At 33.4% G+C, this 17,243-nt stretch overlaps 1 protein-coding gene and 1 long non-coding RNA gene across 2 annotated transcripts; both read right to left on the bottom strand.

Annotated features, from left to right (window-relative positions):
- Positions 1 to 1,209: 1,209 nt before the first annotated feature.
- Positions 1,210 to 3,949, bottom strand: LOC130633366 (interferon-inducible GTPase 5-like). The gene is made up of 2 exons (XM_057444546.1): positions 3,468 to 3,949; positions 1,210 to 3,016 (listed from the first exon to the last, which is right to left on the bottom strand). The coding sequence occupies exons 1-2, from the start codon at positions 3,869 to 3,871 to the stop codon at positions 2,185 to 2,187; spliced, it is 1,236 nt and encodes a 411-aa protein (XP_057300529.1). The 5' UTR covers positions 3,872 to 3,949; the 3' UTR covers positions 1,210 to 2,184.
- An 11,845-nt stretch (positions 3,950 to 15,794) lies between these two features.
- On the bottom strand, positions 15,795 to 16,147 carry LOC130633398 (uncharacterized). The gene is made up of 2 exons (XR_008982132.1): positions 16,067 to 16,147; positions 15,795 to 15,848 (listed from the first exon to the last, which is right to left on the bottom strand). It is a non-coding gene; the product is annotated as an uncharacterized LOC130633398 (long non-coding RNA).
- Between the last annotated feature and the right edge of the window lie 1,096 nt (positions 16,148 to 17,243).

Genomic DNA, 17,243 nt, shown 5'->3' with positions numbered 1-17,243 from the left:
ATGGGATACGGTTTTCAGCTGCTGCTTGACCTATTTCATCAGCTTCCACTTCAGCCATGTATCTGTATGAAACTGCAAAAGGGCTAACACTCTTCATGACATCTTGAACAGTTTGCATCACGTCTTCTCTACAGCCATTATTTTCAGGGCGTGCAATTCTTTTATTGAGTGCTCTACCTGCTTCATAAATACAAAGTTAGTTAAAAACAGGAGTTTGGCTCTCAGGAGGGTGGAGATCCCCAACACGATGCCATATTTGACCGCAGATACGAAAACATGGTGGTCCACGGCCAGGGGGAGGACAAAGATTTGCTCCAAAAGAAGCAAACTTGCACTATTATACTTACGTATATTGACTTAAAAATTCCGTGCCTGAGCAGTATCACTATAAGCTATTTTGTTCACACGGAAGCTTTTTATTATTATATAGAATACTTATCCCCCCAGCTTCTACCCCGTATAAAAACATATTGAATGATACAGACATTTGTAATCACTTTAAATTGTGGCTTAATGTAATTAAAATAAACCGCAATTAAAGTAAAAAAGTTTCAATACAATAGAATAACTTTCTCTACTTTAGAGCTTTCTTGCTTTATCTAAGCTTAAAAACATTTCAAAACAGGAGTAAAAACGCAGCCTCTAGTTTTCACATATACCTCCTCATCTTGCTTTTGTTTAGTTGCTGTTCCTTCCCAATAAGTGTTAAGTCTAATAGTACTTGTGACTCATTGTCTTAATGCGATATTAAATTATTTAAAAAAAATGCAGAAAAATAAGCGTCGTTCGTTGTTAAATTCTCTCTATTGTTAAAACCTTCAATGCAATCTTTCGGTCTTTAATCTGCTTATTAAATGAATTTTGAGTCTTTCATCGTATGATTCGCATGATTCCAATTAGCATTCCTTAGAATTAAGGATAATACCACGTATTCTCTTGCAAGAAGATGTGATCGTTTATTAAGATAAGGCTTTTGATTTCCGCCACACAAATTTATAAATAACGTGAAGAAGATATAGAGAAGCAGTCTCGACCTTTCACGCGTAGCACTGGTTGTCCAGACTATTACAATTACCCCTGACCTTGACAATTATCATTATATGGGAAACCAATAGGAAAGAATTAATTTTAAATAATTTTAATCGTCTGCTACAAATAGAATATGTTTAGTAACTAGAATATAACTTAGTGAAACTTTTAAAGCACTCGTGTAATATCATTATATTCAGTCACAAAATATATCCAATCCAAAAAATCAAATTGTACAACGCAACATTTTTTAGGCCAGGGGGAGGAGTGTAATTAAGCTACTTAATTATGCATGATTTAAAGCGGTACAAATTTGAGATACATTTGATTGGAGGTCAATTTCTTATTATTTTTCGTTCTTTAGTGATAAAAAATATTTTACATTTGATTGTCAGCAAACACGTTTTCCCTGGCCTGGATTACATTTCCACAGATAAAGTTTTGTCAAGTTCAAACTCTTTGCAACATTGTAACGAAAAAAAGTATTTTTAAAAACACGTGTCACCTAGCAATGTTGTTTTTTGATTTTGAAAAAAAAAAAAAAACACCAAGAAAATGAAATTTTGTTTTTTTGTCACAAATGTGTGAGAAGACACAGTGTTATTCACCCCTTATTTTCTTCTTTTTTGAAAAAAATTATCTGTGTAACATATTATAACATATTACTATTTTATTCTTTATCTATTACAATTTTTCTGGTTGCTTAACACAAAACATGGAAAATGCCATAAATATAAACCCTAGTCCTCCTAAATACTAATAATAATAAAAGAGTCCTGGAAATAGATTAAAAAAAGGCTTTGTCCAAACATACGCGGATGTCAAAAAAAGTAATACGCCATGTGTAATATCTAAAGTGTAATTTACAAATAATTATAATGTATAATTCTAAGAAATGAACAGAAATGTTAGCTAGTTATTTTCGGACACATTAATGGTATGCAATGTAATGTAATTAACCTTACAAATAATTTAAAATCCTAAACTTAAAATTGCGATATGTTTCGTTTAATTAAAAAATGGTATTTTCTTTCTTTCTGCCAATTCTTCTAATTACAAATCAAACCTGGAATACCCTACAAACACACATTTAAACATAACAAAAAAAAAAAATCAAACGAACAAACAGTACTTAAAAATGTCATTTGTTTACGTCTAGTCCAGTTCATCTGCTTCTACCATTGTTTCAAGAGTCAAGGCCATTATTTCGTCAGATGCTTTTTCCATACGATTCAATTGACTTTGTAACATTCGGTAAGTTGTTGCAAAGGATATTCCACTTGAGATCAATGTTCCTATACCATAAATATATCTAGCAACCTCTTCCGCTGCCATGCTTTTCGAAAATGTCCAAAATAAACTTAATACGTTTTCGGACGTTGCAATAGATATTAACTTTCGGGCTTCCTTAAGGATGTGTTCTTTTTCCGAGTGGACTTGTTGGGAAAGACTGGATAAGGTTTCTATACTAATACCCAACTGTTCCTGGTAAAATTTAAGTTCTCTTACGATTAGTGCCGTATCAATAGCTATCGACACACCACTAAATGGTATAAGGGCGCCAGCAGCTGAAACAGTGGATACGTACCATATTCTTTTGTGCAGGGCATTTCTCTTCGCAACAACCATCCTGCTAGAAAATGCATGTAGTGAAAGCGTCATCGCTTCTTTTTTTAATTGTGGAAGAGCATCAATTAAATTTAGACATAAAGACGGAAAATCAAACTTTTGTGGATCGAAATTTGATATTAAAAAGACATCAGGCTTGGTAAACTCGGGTTGTAACTTGTCAACACAATCTTTTCGTATTGCTTTTAATACAGCTGCTTCACTGTAGTTGTCACGACATCGTTTTTCATTGAATAAATCTTGATCAATTTTACTTCGCACAAAAAAAAAAGATTTACCGGACCTTCGAATTTGTGATGCAAGCCAAATGTCATTTTCCGAAAAACGAGTGGCCGTAACAATCAGAAAGAAGTCATATCTACAAAAAAAGAAAGGTATATAAACAGCAACAACAACAACAACAACAACAACAACAACAACAACAACAACAACAACAACAACAACAACAACGACAACAACAATAACAACAACAACAATAACGACAATGAAAAAAACAACAACAATAAAAGCAATGACAACAACAAAAACAACAACACCAATAACAACAACAATAACAGCAATAACAGCAATAATAATAACAACAAAAACAACAACAACAACGACAACGAAAACAACAGATACAGATACAGATCTTTTCTGGGAATGAAATTTACAAAAGTTAAACTGAATAAATACAAGGAAGTATTAATAAACTATCACAACAGCAACAGGAACAAAAACAACAACAACAACAACAACTACAATAACAATAACAGCAATGACAACAACAACAACTACAACGGTGATAGCAACGACAAGAAAATGTTCACCTTTCAAAGTTTATCCTTCGTAAATAGGTTTCATCTTTTGGAAATCTCGGGGTTCCCACACCTGGTAAATCCCAATACTGCAACATTGGATTTTTGGGGTCCGGATAAGATGTTGGTTCAGTTGTACATTCAACAACACCCACACTCGCTGCATTCTTATCACGAGGAGTCAGACCTCTAATTGTATTTATAAAGCTGGATTTCCCAGTACCAGAAGAACCAGTAATACCACAATTCAGAGGTTGAGCCTTCCAAACATCTAGCTTTGACTCGATGTAAGATTTTACATAGTCCAAGCCTTCTGTTTCCATTTGGCGTTGTATTTCTTCCACCTCCTCCCTTGGTGTTATTTCCCATTCCCTTTCATCGTCTTCAAGATGTAAATCCTGTCCGATTTCATCCATGTTGCTCTAACGCTATAAATTTTTTTCTCTAAGTTTGTCCTAACTCTTCTCAGTTTGAGTTACAATAGCCAAAACAATGAGTCATTGGTTATTTATAATTTTTAATCTTCTTGTTTTGATTGTAAAAACTACAATTAATGATTGGTAATCTCAATTTCCGAGAAACCCTTTTAAAATTCAAATGCACAACAGAGTACAGACAATGGGGTAAATTAGCATTATTTTTTTTTTTTTTGCATGTAACTTATTTTTGTGTTAATCGAGGCAACATTGTGATAAATTTTTCTGTACCCCTGCTTTTTCTGTACCCCCTGCAGTTTTGGGCGCACAAATATCTGGCAGCGCCATAAGGGGTACAGAAAAAAACAAGGTATGGATGACTGAATTATTCTGTACCCCCTCCCGTTCTGGGCGCATAAAGTACTGGCAACGCCATACGGGGTACCCCTACTGTGAGTAGTCATGTGTTCGAATCTCATCTTGGTAACTATTTTTACTTTTTTTTTGCTGTTATAAATCAAAATTTGATTATTCGCGAGGTTGTTTACGTACATCATGCGTCTTGTTATACATTAAAAATAATATTAATACCAAAGTTTAAACTGAAGCAGTGGGCTACACAGCGTTAAAGCAGCATCGAAATGAAAGCAAGCACTCTTTCGGTTACCGTACAAAATGTGTTACGGAAATATACTCGGTACTAAAAGATATACCTTGAAACATAGGAGGGTACAGAAAAATCAGGGTTACAATAAAGTTTATTACAAAATACGCATGCGCCTGATAGCGCATGTTTTAATACAACTTTTTTACTTCCACCTATTTTTACTCACAAGTCAATTCTATTGGTACAGAGAAGAAATCATGTCTGGTAGCGAAAGTGTGCCAAGAGGTCAGAAAAGACGGAGAGAAGACAGATCTGCTCAGGAAAGTCTTTCTCTTTCTAGTATTAAAAATTACTAGTCGTTAGCCCGTGGAACGGGTTCGCCCGTCCTTTTTATACCTCATTGCGTGCTTCTCGCTATTGCCCAGCTAAGCTACCATTTTGCGTGAAAGACAGACAGACAGACAGACAGACAGACAGACAGACAGACAGACAGACAGACAGACAGACAGACAGACAGACAGACAGACAGACAGACAGACAGACAGACAGACAGACAGACAGACAGACAGACAGACAGACAGACAGACAGACAGACAGACAGACAGACAGACAGACAGACAGACAGACAGACAGACAGACAGACAGACAGACAGACAGACAGACAGACAGACAGACAGACAGACAGACAGACAGACAGACAGACAGACAGACAGACAGACAGACAGACAGACAGACAGACAGACAGACAGACAGACAGACAGACAGACAGACAGACAGACAGACAGACAGACAGACAGACAGACAGACAGACAGACAGACAGACAGACAGACAGACAGACAGACAGACAGACAGACAGACAGACAGACAGACAGACAGACAGACAGACAGACAGACAGACAGACAGACAGACAGACAGACAGACAGACAGACAGACAGACAGACAGACAGACAGACAGACAGACAGACAGACAGACAGACAGACAGACAGACAGACAGACAGACAGACAGACAGACAGACAGACAGACAGACAGACAGACAGACAGACAGACAGACAGACAGACAGACAGACAGACAGACAGACAGACAGACAGACAGACAGACAGACAGACAGACAGACAGACAGACAGACAGACAGACAGACAGACAGACAGACAGACAGACAGACAGACAGACAGACAGACAGACAGACAGACAGACAGACAGACAGACAGACAGACAGACAGACAGACAGACAGACAGACAGACAGACAGACGTATACGGGTATTATAATATTGATATTAAAAATTATTTTAACAAAAAGTTTAAAGATACCCAAACAAAATTTGACAAGGATAATTTCAAACTAGCAAAGAAGTTCGAAAAGGTCCCCGAACTTTCTTTTAAGTTTAAGGGGAACGAAAAACAATACGAGTTAATAAATCTATTTGAAGTGATCTTAAGACGTTAATAGGTCTGATGAAGCATGGCTCAAGTGGAATGTTCCAAAAATGCCAGTTCGAGTAACCGGAAGCTTACTGTAATCACCATTCAAAACATTTTTTTAAAAAAAAGCAATAATTAAATCCAATTATTATTATTATTATTCTAAATCTTCCATTTCAAACAATATGTGATGAATTTTCTTTCCGGCTACGCTATTCTTTTTCTGACGAAGAATACCACTTTTTCAAAGAAACCAAATCAGAATCTTTGTTAGAATCTAAAGTAAATAGATCGTTTTCTCGCATTTTTTTAATATTTAATGGTTATTACGTTTATATTAAAATCGAAAGCAGCTTTTTCTGGTTGTTCCCTGTCAACTTCCTTTTTCTTTTTCAACTTTAATAAACAATTGGTGATAACAGAATCAGTGGTGAGTCTGTTGATCTCGAGGATTTAGTTGACTTACAATTACTACCTTCTTTATTCTCCAAACAACTTTTGTCGTCACCTCGGTTCCACTAGGATTTACATGGCCTCCTGAGAGGCAAATTTATCCCTTAAAAACATTACGCTGTCGAAGCTGCAGCATATATAGACAAAAAATCCGCTGAATTTAATTCCGCAACTTCCACTAAATAAGCCGACTGCAAAATTTAGTCAAGCAGCTAAAAATCTGTCTAAAAATTCACACTGCTGCGTAGTAATTCTTTTATTGCTTTTGCGGATATTTGTCAGTGTGGATATTGATTCAATATGGGCTTTTATTCAAATTTATGATTCAAGGTGAAGAGCGTTTGGACAAACTTTAAGCAATGGTTGCACCACACCACATCAATCAAATGAAATTTAAAGCAATACATTTTTATTTTGTGCGCCACAAGACGGCAATTTCAAATGTTATAAAATATTATACTTTTGTGATTTTTATATTCTAATTAATGCTTTTGAATTATAACGTTCATTTATTCAGAAATGTAAGAGTATTTTTTTTTCTACTGACACAATATCGCCTGCTGAATTTGATTGTCATCTTTTAATTTCAAATTTGAATTTATATCGTTTCAAATTTACGAGTAAAGAGCACGTAATGGAAATATCAAATACGACAAATCTAACCTCCTGTGATATCTGGATATTGAATACATGAGGAGATTTACAAAGTCACTCATGGCAAAATGTTGCTTTATTTTCTGGTTACATCATTATGGCCGCATTAACAGTAATTCTTAACTTTTTGGTTATCAAAGTGTTTTTGTTCAGAAAAAGAACGAGTAGTGAGGATCTGTTTTTTTGTTGTTGAGTATATCTGATTTTTTTGTTGGATTGGTAACGCTGCTGTTTTATTCTCTGCGTTTTTTAAACTTTCCGTTGGCATTTTTTTGTAGACCTTTTCCTTGGATGACATTCTTCATGATATTCCCGTTCACTTTTCTTTGGACTTTAACAGTTTTCATTACAATTGTTCGATACGCACTCCTTTTGAAAAAATTGTCGAGGTATCTTTCTGATTGTATTTAACAGCGCTATCTTTGTTCTCTAGTTCGTGTTGGAATGCTGTTATTTTTCTTCTATATTTTGGTTAGAATAACCAAAATATATAGCTATATATAATTTTGGTTATTATAACAACACGGCCTGCAGCCTGTCTTTAAGTTTTAATCGTGGTTGAAAAAATGTGTAAAGTATCAGAGCTTAACCAGGACTGTTGTTTAATTTTGAACAGAAAATAGCTATTCTTTTAATTTTAGCTAGATGTAGCTATAGCCTAGAAATAGTATTTAATCAATAAAACAAATAACATTGGCTAAATAAAATGGCACTGGTACCTAACGGAATACATATCATAAGAGAACCGCATAGATACAGCCAGCTAGCTAACAAGCTATGGTCGATTTCGCACCCTGTAGCTATGTAGCTACGTTTTTAGTTAAATTTAAAAATTGCTAAATGATATTAATATTATCACGTTACAAAAGGAGTTTATTCTTAGCAATGTTTCGACAACTACAGCTGTGATCGACGAGTTGCTATATATACATTATTTAATAACAATGATTTTAAAATTTTTTCGTTTAGGATTTATGCATCATTAATGATGTGATAAAATGTTCATTATAACATGCAAAAATATAAAAATTGTAAATAAAATGAAATAAAAAAGATTTAAATATGAAAGTGTTAACAAGTCCGTTAAGGCGTGTTTCTACTAACGTCGATCAATAGCGACTAACGCCAAATGTTTTTTCTTACACTTAGGTTCAATTAGTATTTTGTGAGACCAATAAAAAACCAATCAGTCAAGAACGACGCATTACGAGCAATTTTCCATGACACATTACTACTTTACCCTAAAAATGATAAAAAGAAGTATAAAGAAATGGGAAATAGAGATATAGGGATAGATATAAAGAAATTCAGGATTATTTATTCTGAAAAAGGCATTACGACTGACGAAGTATTTTTCGTACTCTCAGGTTTAATGAAAGGTGAGTGTCTTGATTTAACGCTGGTATTTTATATAAGTAAAGACATCTATAACCTGTCAAAAATTTCCTAAAATGTCTCCCTTCTCTTCTGATTTTGATAGTGATGATGTGACTGATGTGCACAAGTGGACAGTATATTCAACATTAAAGTATGGAAAGGAGGAGAAATCGTCACGCAAGTTGAAATACAAATTACAGTCTCAATAATACTCATGAGGGATTGTAGCCATAAAAAAAATTTTGTTGGCCGTTCTTATTATAGCCATGAGAAAAATGGTTTGTTTTTATAAAGAACACACAGGTCAAGCCATACCAAAACAAATGCTTCCAAAAAAACGTCCCGAACGTCTTAGTTACACCTTTTGCGTTTTATATTTCTTTATTATACTTTATAAACATTTTGAAAGAAATATTAACGATAGACGTTAAGTTAAGATTTTTTCTTCGCAATTCGTTGTTTTGAGTGTTTTGAATGTTTTGATCGATGTCTTTGTTTAATGTGAACTTGATTGGTGGAAATTAAATCGATCGATGAAAAAGTACAAAAACAATCCTACTTTAAAAAGCTATGGACGTCGACCACTCTAAGAGAAATGTAAAAAATTCATGGCGCACGTGCAAATTCGAACGACATCGATCAATTCGACTACATTCGTCAAGTGAAAACCAGCCTTGATACCGTAATGTTTATATGTCGAAAAAGACGCATGTTGAAACCCTTTCTTTACCGATAATCGTGAATTTTCAAAAACCGTTTTGCTCATATTAGGCTAGGGCGACCCGAAAATTACTTGATCTTGTGAGATATTCAGTTTCCTTTCAGAAAAACAATCTAAAGTGTTCAAAATTCACGAGATTTAAAGATAGCGCCTTTCCAAAATGGTAGCCACGATCACCCGCCCAGCAGGCCAAAGGTAATGAAAGAGTTAAAGATCATTATTTCCATTATGATCACCTTTAAATTCATTTTCGAACGTGTTTGATGCACGAGAGAATTTTTTGATAAACGATGCAATTTAAAATGTGGCACTTATTAGAAGTAGATATTTATAAAACGGATTGTCACGGTAATTACGAACTTTTATTAGTTTTTTTATTTGTAATTATACTTTTCATTTTGCTATAATTTTCTTAGTTTTTTTATTTCTTTTCCTATTAAAAATATCTTTACATTTTATAGTCAAAAATAGCTCAAAAAAAAAAAAAAACATTTCGTGGAATGCATAATTTTAAGCTGTTGATCATTGTTTCCGTTTTCTTGTTTCTAATATAAATACCAAATTGGTTTTTCTTTTGTTGAATCCCAGAGCAGAATTAACAAGAACTTTGTTGTCTTTGTGTGTTTTCGTTAATTTTTTTATTTTCATCTAAAAGATAATTTGTTTTTAGAACGTACCTTAGAAGTTAACTAAAAATTATTGAAAAACGACGACATCAAAGTTTTGCATTTAATTTTCTAAAATGACCCAGACATCGTCAAAACAATATTTGCGATAATGAATCAGCCCGTAGTGAGAACTAAGCTTTACAAACAAAATGAATGTGATTTTTGAAATCCTCGCTTAAAACTTAATAAAATGTGAAATCTTTAGAATCATACAGCAAACAAGCGATCTGTTTAAACAGTTTTTTTTAGTTTTTTATTATGGACCTCTGCTCGAAACCCATGCCAGGGGCGGATCCAGACCTTTTTAAGACTTAGTCTCCCAGAAACTTTCGCTAATTTAAGCTTTGCGGGTACAAAAATCGCCGAAAATTGTCTTCCGATTTATCTAGTTATTAATAAAATTGACAAAAAGAAACGCTAAGCTATAAGAAAATCTCCTAGGAACATTTTTTATAAGAATCAACTCTCCGTCTTACACGTCTTATTTTAGATAGATAAAAGCACAATTAACAGGGATTAACTACAATAAAGTGAGACAATTGTGAATATATTTCAATATTTATAAACTCTTGCTGTTTCTGCCAATATCAGGCTTCATCAGCATGACTAGGTGAATCAAATGATCACACCAGCCATGGACAGCAAAACGAAAAACAATCATAACAAAAACAATAAGAATATGGAAAGATCAGGATAATGAAGATGAAATGTACATACATGTGATATGATACATACACACCTTAACCCATGTTTTTGTTCAGATATATTTGTTTATTCATTTACACCAGACTTAACAATACCTTCATAACAAATTAAAATTATTAACTGATCTTCATCAGGTAAAATAGATAGGCGTGGCAAAATACACTGTGTAAAGAGAGTTGTATCAAACTGTAACAAGCCGAACTGTGGGTAAAACGTATTAATTTTTTCTCTTTATTGCTGTTGACAAGGCAAGTATTAATAGAAAAGGAGACCATGTCTTGGGAGTACAGTTGTTGATTGCTTCTGCTTTAACTGGCTCCTCAGGAGAAAGAGTTATATCACAAACAATATGGGAAAGGGAAAATTTGAATAAACTTTTTGCAGATATAAAAATATTTACAAAAATATAACAAGGATGATTGGAATAAAAGGAAGGATGCAAGAAAAGTTCTATGGATGTCAAGATTCTCAAACATCAACAAGAGAATTATATTATTTTGTCAAGCTCTGCACAATGTAGGAAACATGTTTACGAAACAAAGTTTTTTTTGTCTGAATGTATCATTATAATTTTTTTTAAAGTATATATCTGTAACCATTCACCTGTATATAGGACGCACAACTGTGTCTGAGTAATTAAACTGTACATGTCTATTAATTAGATGTGTCGTCTTATGAAACAGTTACCGTTTATTTACCTATTTTCCCGGACTGTCGACCCCTTTCCTGAACACCCACGAAAGATATTGCCACGCGGAACTAAAACTTAGTAAAATATCTACTTTGACAAACCCGTGTTGTTGAATTAAGCGGAAGAAATCGGAAATATCATACTTTTTTTGAAAGGTGGATCAATTTTGTTACATTTAGAGGTCTTTCGGTGTAGCTGATCAAGGTCAATATATCATTAACTTGTCAGTATGTTATGCAAGCACGAAATGCTGCTCTAAAAGTATTCGTAATGAAATTGATTAACTATATAGCAATCCAGTAACAATACTTTTCTAAATCTGTTTTACTGTGGTAGCTAGATAGTACAACTGATGAAAGGAAAAAAACTTGTAGCTGACTGGCTAACCATCTTTTCCACCTGAAACAATAAAAAAAATTATTAGACCCCAGGGGAAAGAAATGTTTAAAAGAGGTTCTTTATCAAGTTGTGATCCTAGTGCTGCAGTAAGTGCCAAAACGTTCTATAAAACTCTGTTAAATTTACTGATAGACGTAAATAAAGCAGAGGATATGTTGCACTTGTTTTTCCCTTCGGTCTTGTTGCAAAAAAAACAATTTTTTTACATACAAAACATATGGCAATGGAACAGGTTGGGCTTACCCAATGATAATTATTGAATTAATTACAGTTGAACTCATGTAATTCGAATCTTCAAGGGGATTCAAAATTTGTTCGAATTACATCAGTTTCGAATTATTGGAGTTTGACCTTTTGCGGCCGAAATTTGGTGGGGAAGTGTTAACGGGTTTACGGCGCTATTAATTATCAATGTTGAACATCCTATGAAGTAAAACGACGCGTAGTATTTGAGAATTAAGTTGCTATTTTCATGTAAAACAAGTGTTACAATTTTTTAATTATCAATTTTTCTCATAAAAGTTGATGATTTTGCTCCGTCTCCTATTAATCAATCTTCTATGGTTGATCTTATCGGATATTTGCGACAGCAGAGTATCAAACTTTGGATCGGTCTCAAACAACGTCAGTTTCTTCAGAGTCTCTATTCAATGAAACGTTCGATTGTTGAAAAATTCGAATTTTATGGGAACCTTTCATTGTTAAGAATTTTATTAAAACGTTCGATTGTTGAAAAATTTGAGTTTTAGAACTTTAAACGGACGCAAATTTTACGTGTCCAAATTTGCTCACGGGATCAAGAAAACTGTTCGATTTACATGATTTATCGAATTACATGAGTTTCGAATTATAGGATTTTTTTACAAGGATTTTAGAGTAAACTCGGACGGGACCGGAGAATGCGTTCAATTTCTATGATTATTCGAATTATAGGAGTTCGAATTACATGAGTTCAACTGTATTTAGAACTTATTTACCAAGCTTCGGTGGCCTCATTTTTCAGAGGTTTATTCCAACATTTAGTCATAATCCTTTCCAACGGGAAAATATATCTGGTTCTGCTTTGAGCGGACAGATAAAATTAAAAATACAAAGAAAAGACTATCAAACATAGTACTACTTAAAGTCAATTTTAACTATAAAAAAATGTTAACTTTCTCTCTTTTTACAAAAACAGATTGGTTAAAGTCCATCCACTACTCTTTGAAATAAGCCCCAATAGCCTAGAGTATACCAACCTTTAAGTTTATTATGCGCTCTGATGCTTACCCAATGTGTAACGACACTTTATTTTAAAATAGTTCGTTTAAAAAATTTAGCAAAAAAAATAACATTTTTAGCAACGGAGTAACCTGTTTACTTTACTAGCATCCATTTTGAATATACAATAGAAGAAATAATTTCTTTGTGCCATTAAATTTTATCGATATATCGATTTTTTTTTCATTTCATTTTGTCAAATAGAGCTCACTTAGAACTAAGTTTACAAATTCATATTTTTTTTAGGTTTCGGATATCTTTTAAAGTTTATCCTGTCAATTTATACAAGAGGTCTCAACAGATCGGCCTAATGGTTGATAAGTTAAGTTATAGAAGTGAAAAGTACACAAAACTTATAACACCTTTAAAAACGAAGTAAAAGCCATTAAATAAAGCATGTTTTACAAATGCTATGTTCTTGCTAGAAAAACTACAATTCTCTATTTCCTTGTACTGCATACCCTGTTTATTATATATATATATCTATTTATTTGACATTATCGGAGATAATTCGTCGAGAAAAATGTGGAAACGTCGAGAATAATGTGGAAAAATTGCAATCTTGCGTACTTCCGGGGTGAATTTAAATGTTAAGAATGATTTGCTACTCACGAAAATTTTCTTCCACGATTATTTTCTAGATGAGGTATTACATTTTCAATAACGCCATAATTTTCCTTTTTCTTCCAAAATAAGATTTACAAATCCTGTAAAGTTTAGCTTAACCGCATAACGTTGGTTTTTACAAAACATAACATTCTCCACCAACACTGTTCTTTCTATATGTTCAGGAACAAAAAACAACTCGGTGATGTTGATTCTCATTTTTTTTTTGCGCTAAATTGTAGCACTTTTTTTAGGAGTTCTCTAGTTAAAACGTGCATATTGCAGTGTTAAAAGTTTATGCTCTTACTGTTAACAGAGCGCAGCGTTAGACTGCATTCTATAAAAAAGAAAATTTCCTTTTTGTAATTCCTGACAAGTCAATTTTTCAATCATTTTGAAGACTTTGTAACTGAATATACTATTGATGAAGGTTACAGAAAAGGGTAAAGTTTTTGCCATTGTTAATCTAAATGAGATTAGGAATTATTTTTAAAGGAAGAATTTTTTGATTTAGACGAATAATGGTCTCCAGCATTTAAACAGATGTTGAAAAATCCAATCAAAGACACAGAGCAATGTGAAACGTTAACGCGATAAAAAAAGTTTCAGAGGTGGAGAGAAACGGTGGAGAGAAACGTTGAACCTAAACGGTGGAGATAAACTCCTACTTACAGTGACTTGAATTTGAAATCATTTTTCATTTACCCGCAATTATTTTGTTATTAATGTTGTTACATTATAACCTATTACGTTGGTTGTTTCAGATACAAACCTCTGCGAGTTAGTATTATATAATTACAGCAACAAAAATCACTGTGTATGCATTTATACCTCGATCAGGAATAGACACAACAACTACAACAACAACAAAAACAAAAACCGGTCAGTATAAACTTCCATATTTTGTTTGCTATAAACGAGACGCTAAAACTTAAAATTGACAGTTTAATAAAAATAAAGAAAGTTTTATTTTGGTATTCTTTGAAAGAAAATTATTTACCTCGAATACCTTTAAAATTTTATCTTTGTTTGTATTTATTAATATTAGGTATTATTCTTTCCCCTCTATTGTTGCCACTTCTTTTTTAACTTTTACCATATTTCTTGTACTATACACATCGAATTTCGCTGACCTATCGCTTAATGTCCTTGATCGAATTTTCTTTACAAACGATATGTCCCCACATACATGTAAAGTAAGGACGAAGGAGCAGGGAAATCCTAAATTTTTTATTCATACGCGTTTTTTTTTTTTTTTTTCACAAATTCAAAGAAATTTAAGAAGATTAAAGTTCAAGGAAGTCTATATAAAAATATTAAAAGCTGAACGTGCGAATAGGGAAACGTAAACTTAATAGGGTAAATTACCTAAATTAGAAAAATATTTTAATTGCTTTTAAGCACCGATTCACTTTAAGAATGGCTTTCTAAGAATACATTAGCTTTGACAGATTTTTTTTGTCTGGTTAGCAGATCTTGAGTCTGCATTTTTATTATACATTAAACCTAAACATGTATTTTTACAGTTTTGTAATTTCAATCATCCAGGTATACATGGAGTTTTATAACATACGGTTAACGCTTGATTCAGAGCACCACCCAAGTAAGCAACCTCGTGGTGCCTATATATACGATATGTCATCGAAAATGGAATCATATATGACAAAAATAAGTAACAGTACAGCACATCCCTCGATTAAACGTCTTATTCGAGACGCTTTTTTTTTAAGTTAGTGTCTGAATGCACTTTATCAGACATCGCAGGGGGTACACCAATTTTGCTCTATTTTTTTGATACCGTACATCAGATTGAAAGCTTTCTACAACAAAACAATTTCATTGTTAGTACCCTATGTTTTAGTTTTACTAACGAAATGCTTCGTTGTATATAAATTTTAAATTTTGATTTACAATTTTACTAATTTAAATTTAGAATCACCGTTATGGCGAAATCCATTGATCATAGCAAACTTGCAACGTCAGTTGAATGGATTATTTGCTTAGATGTCCTACATTGTCCTGAACAGTCCAAGTGCGGGCATACTTTTTGTAAACAATGCCTGGATCAACTGATAAAATTCAATGATGATGGTAGCGGCACAATAACCTGCCCAATGTGTGAGCAGATCAACTTCATTGGAAGTAACAAAACGACGAAGGTTTTGACTACAAATTTTTCTTTAGCACGTGTTATAGATCTTCTTAGCATACAGACAGACAGGTAAAATCCTCTTTGTAATCAGTTATTAGTTAAATTAAGAAATTAAATTCCATGCAAATTTCAAGTAAATAGTCCAATAAGGTATACATCAGTAGCGGGTTAGTGGTAGAGGGCTATGCTCCGCAATCAGTCCCTGGTTTAAATCCAAAGTGGCTGTAAAAGTTACATCTCCAGAGGGTAGTGCTTCCATCTTAGTAAACCTATTAGTTCGTAAAAACGTTCAGTCCATGATAAATATTGGGGGGTAAAAGTAGCCTTTCTTCTGTTGACCACGTCACTATAGTAAATTTTCATGAAAAGACTAATTTAAATAAATAAAGTGAAAAGTGCCGAGAAAAACGAATTGAAAAAAGATTTCAAAGCTTTATTTCGTCCTCTCAAAAGTCCCGAGTTTTAATTTCTGCTTACAAGAAATGACGGAAGGCATTACTTCTAAAGCTTTACTTGGAAGAAGATCTGCGTCGATGATGCATGTTCAAACCCCAACCTGATAAATCAAACATTTATACAAGATCGAATACAATTGGAGAATTATACAGAATTTGAAAAAGAGTTAATTGAACTGGAACAACTTTTAAAAAGTAAGTTAAATTAACTTATATGATAAGAACATTGTGGCGTCACATTTATTATTTAACAATTAAACCAACAATGATTATTATTTCTTTATTAACAATATATTTCGGATAAATTTATCCATCATCAGGTCTAAAAGAAATTTAAAACGGTTAAAAAACGGTATAAAATATTCCCAATTCCTATATACATATATCATACAACAATCAAACTACATCCAACGTTATGATGAAAGCTAAATTAAATTTTGATTACTAACGCTCGGCTTCTATACTCATCTTTTGTATTCAAAATAGGTTTTATATAATTGATCATTAACGCCTCGAGAGACATTAAATGATATACGGAGCGTGTTGTGGAGCATAAGATCGACATATCTTCCATTGATAACATAGAATTACATTCTTTAAAATGTTTTCCCATAGGACCAACTCGATTTTGTTCCTTTAGTCGCGTGGCCAAATGTCGGCTTGTTTGTCCAACATAGCACGATTCACATCGTGGACATTGTATTTTGTAGACCACAGGACTTTTGAAACATTTTTCGACTTGCGGCTTCAACGTTTTGAACTTTCTCGAAGTGTAGATGACTTTGCACGGGACATCTAGTTCTCTCAAGGACTGTTCGAAAATCTCTCAGACTCGTCCGCGATACTGTATGCATATCAGCGTCTTTTCGGGTTCTTCTTTCAAAGCCGTCTCTACTGGTGCATTCATATTGTTAGTATATTCAACAATTTTTGACATCGTTTTTGCAATTATTGAATTGTAGAAGGACTTTGGGTATTGATTCTTCTCAAGAATTATTTTAGCATATTCCAAACTTTGATGAAAATTCAACCATGTGCTACAAGCTCGATGAATTTAATGAATAAAACCGGATACGACTGACCGTTTATATTTTTTTGGTGCTAATGAGTGAAAGTTCATCGCGAGGCCAGTGTCCGTAGGCTTTGTATACCATTTGCACGATAAACCGTTATTCGAACGACAAATTAACATATCTAGG

This window comes from Hydractinia symbiolongicarpus, chromosome 1 (assembly GCF_029227915.1).
Source record: "Hydractinia symbiolongicarpus strain clone_291-10 chromosome 1, HSymV2.1, whole genome shotgun sequence".
NCBI lineage: Eukaryota > Metazoa > Cnidaria > Hydrozoa > Anthoathecata > Hydractiniidae > Hydractinia > Hydractinia symbiolongicarpus.
This window is presented reverse-complemented; position numbering and strand designations above follow the sequence as displayed.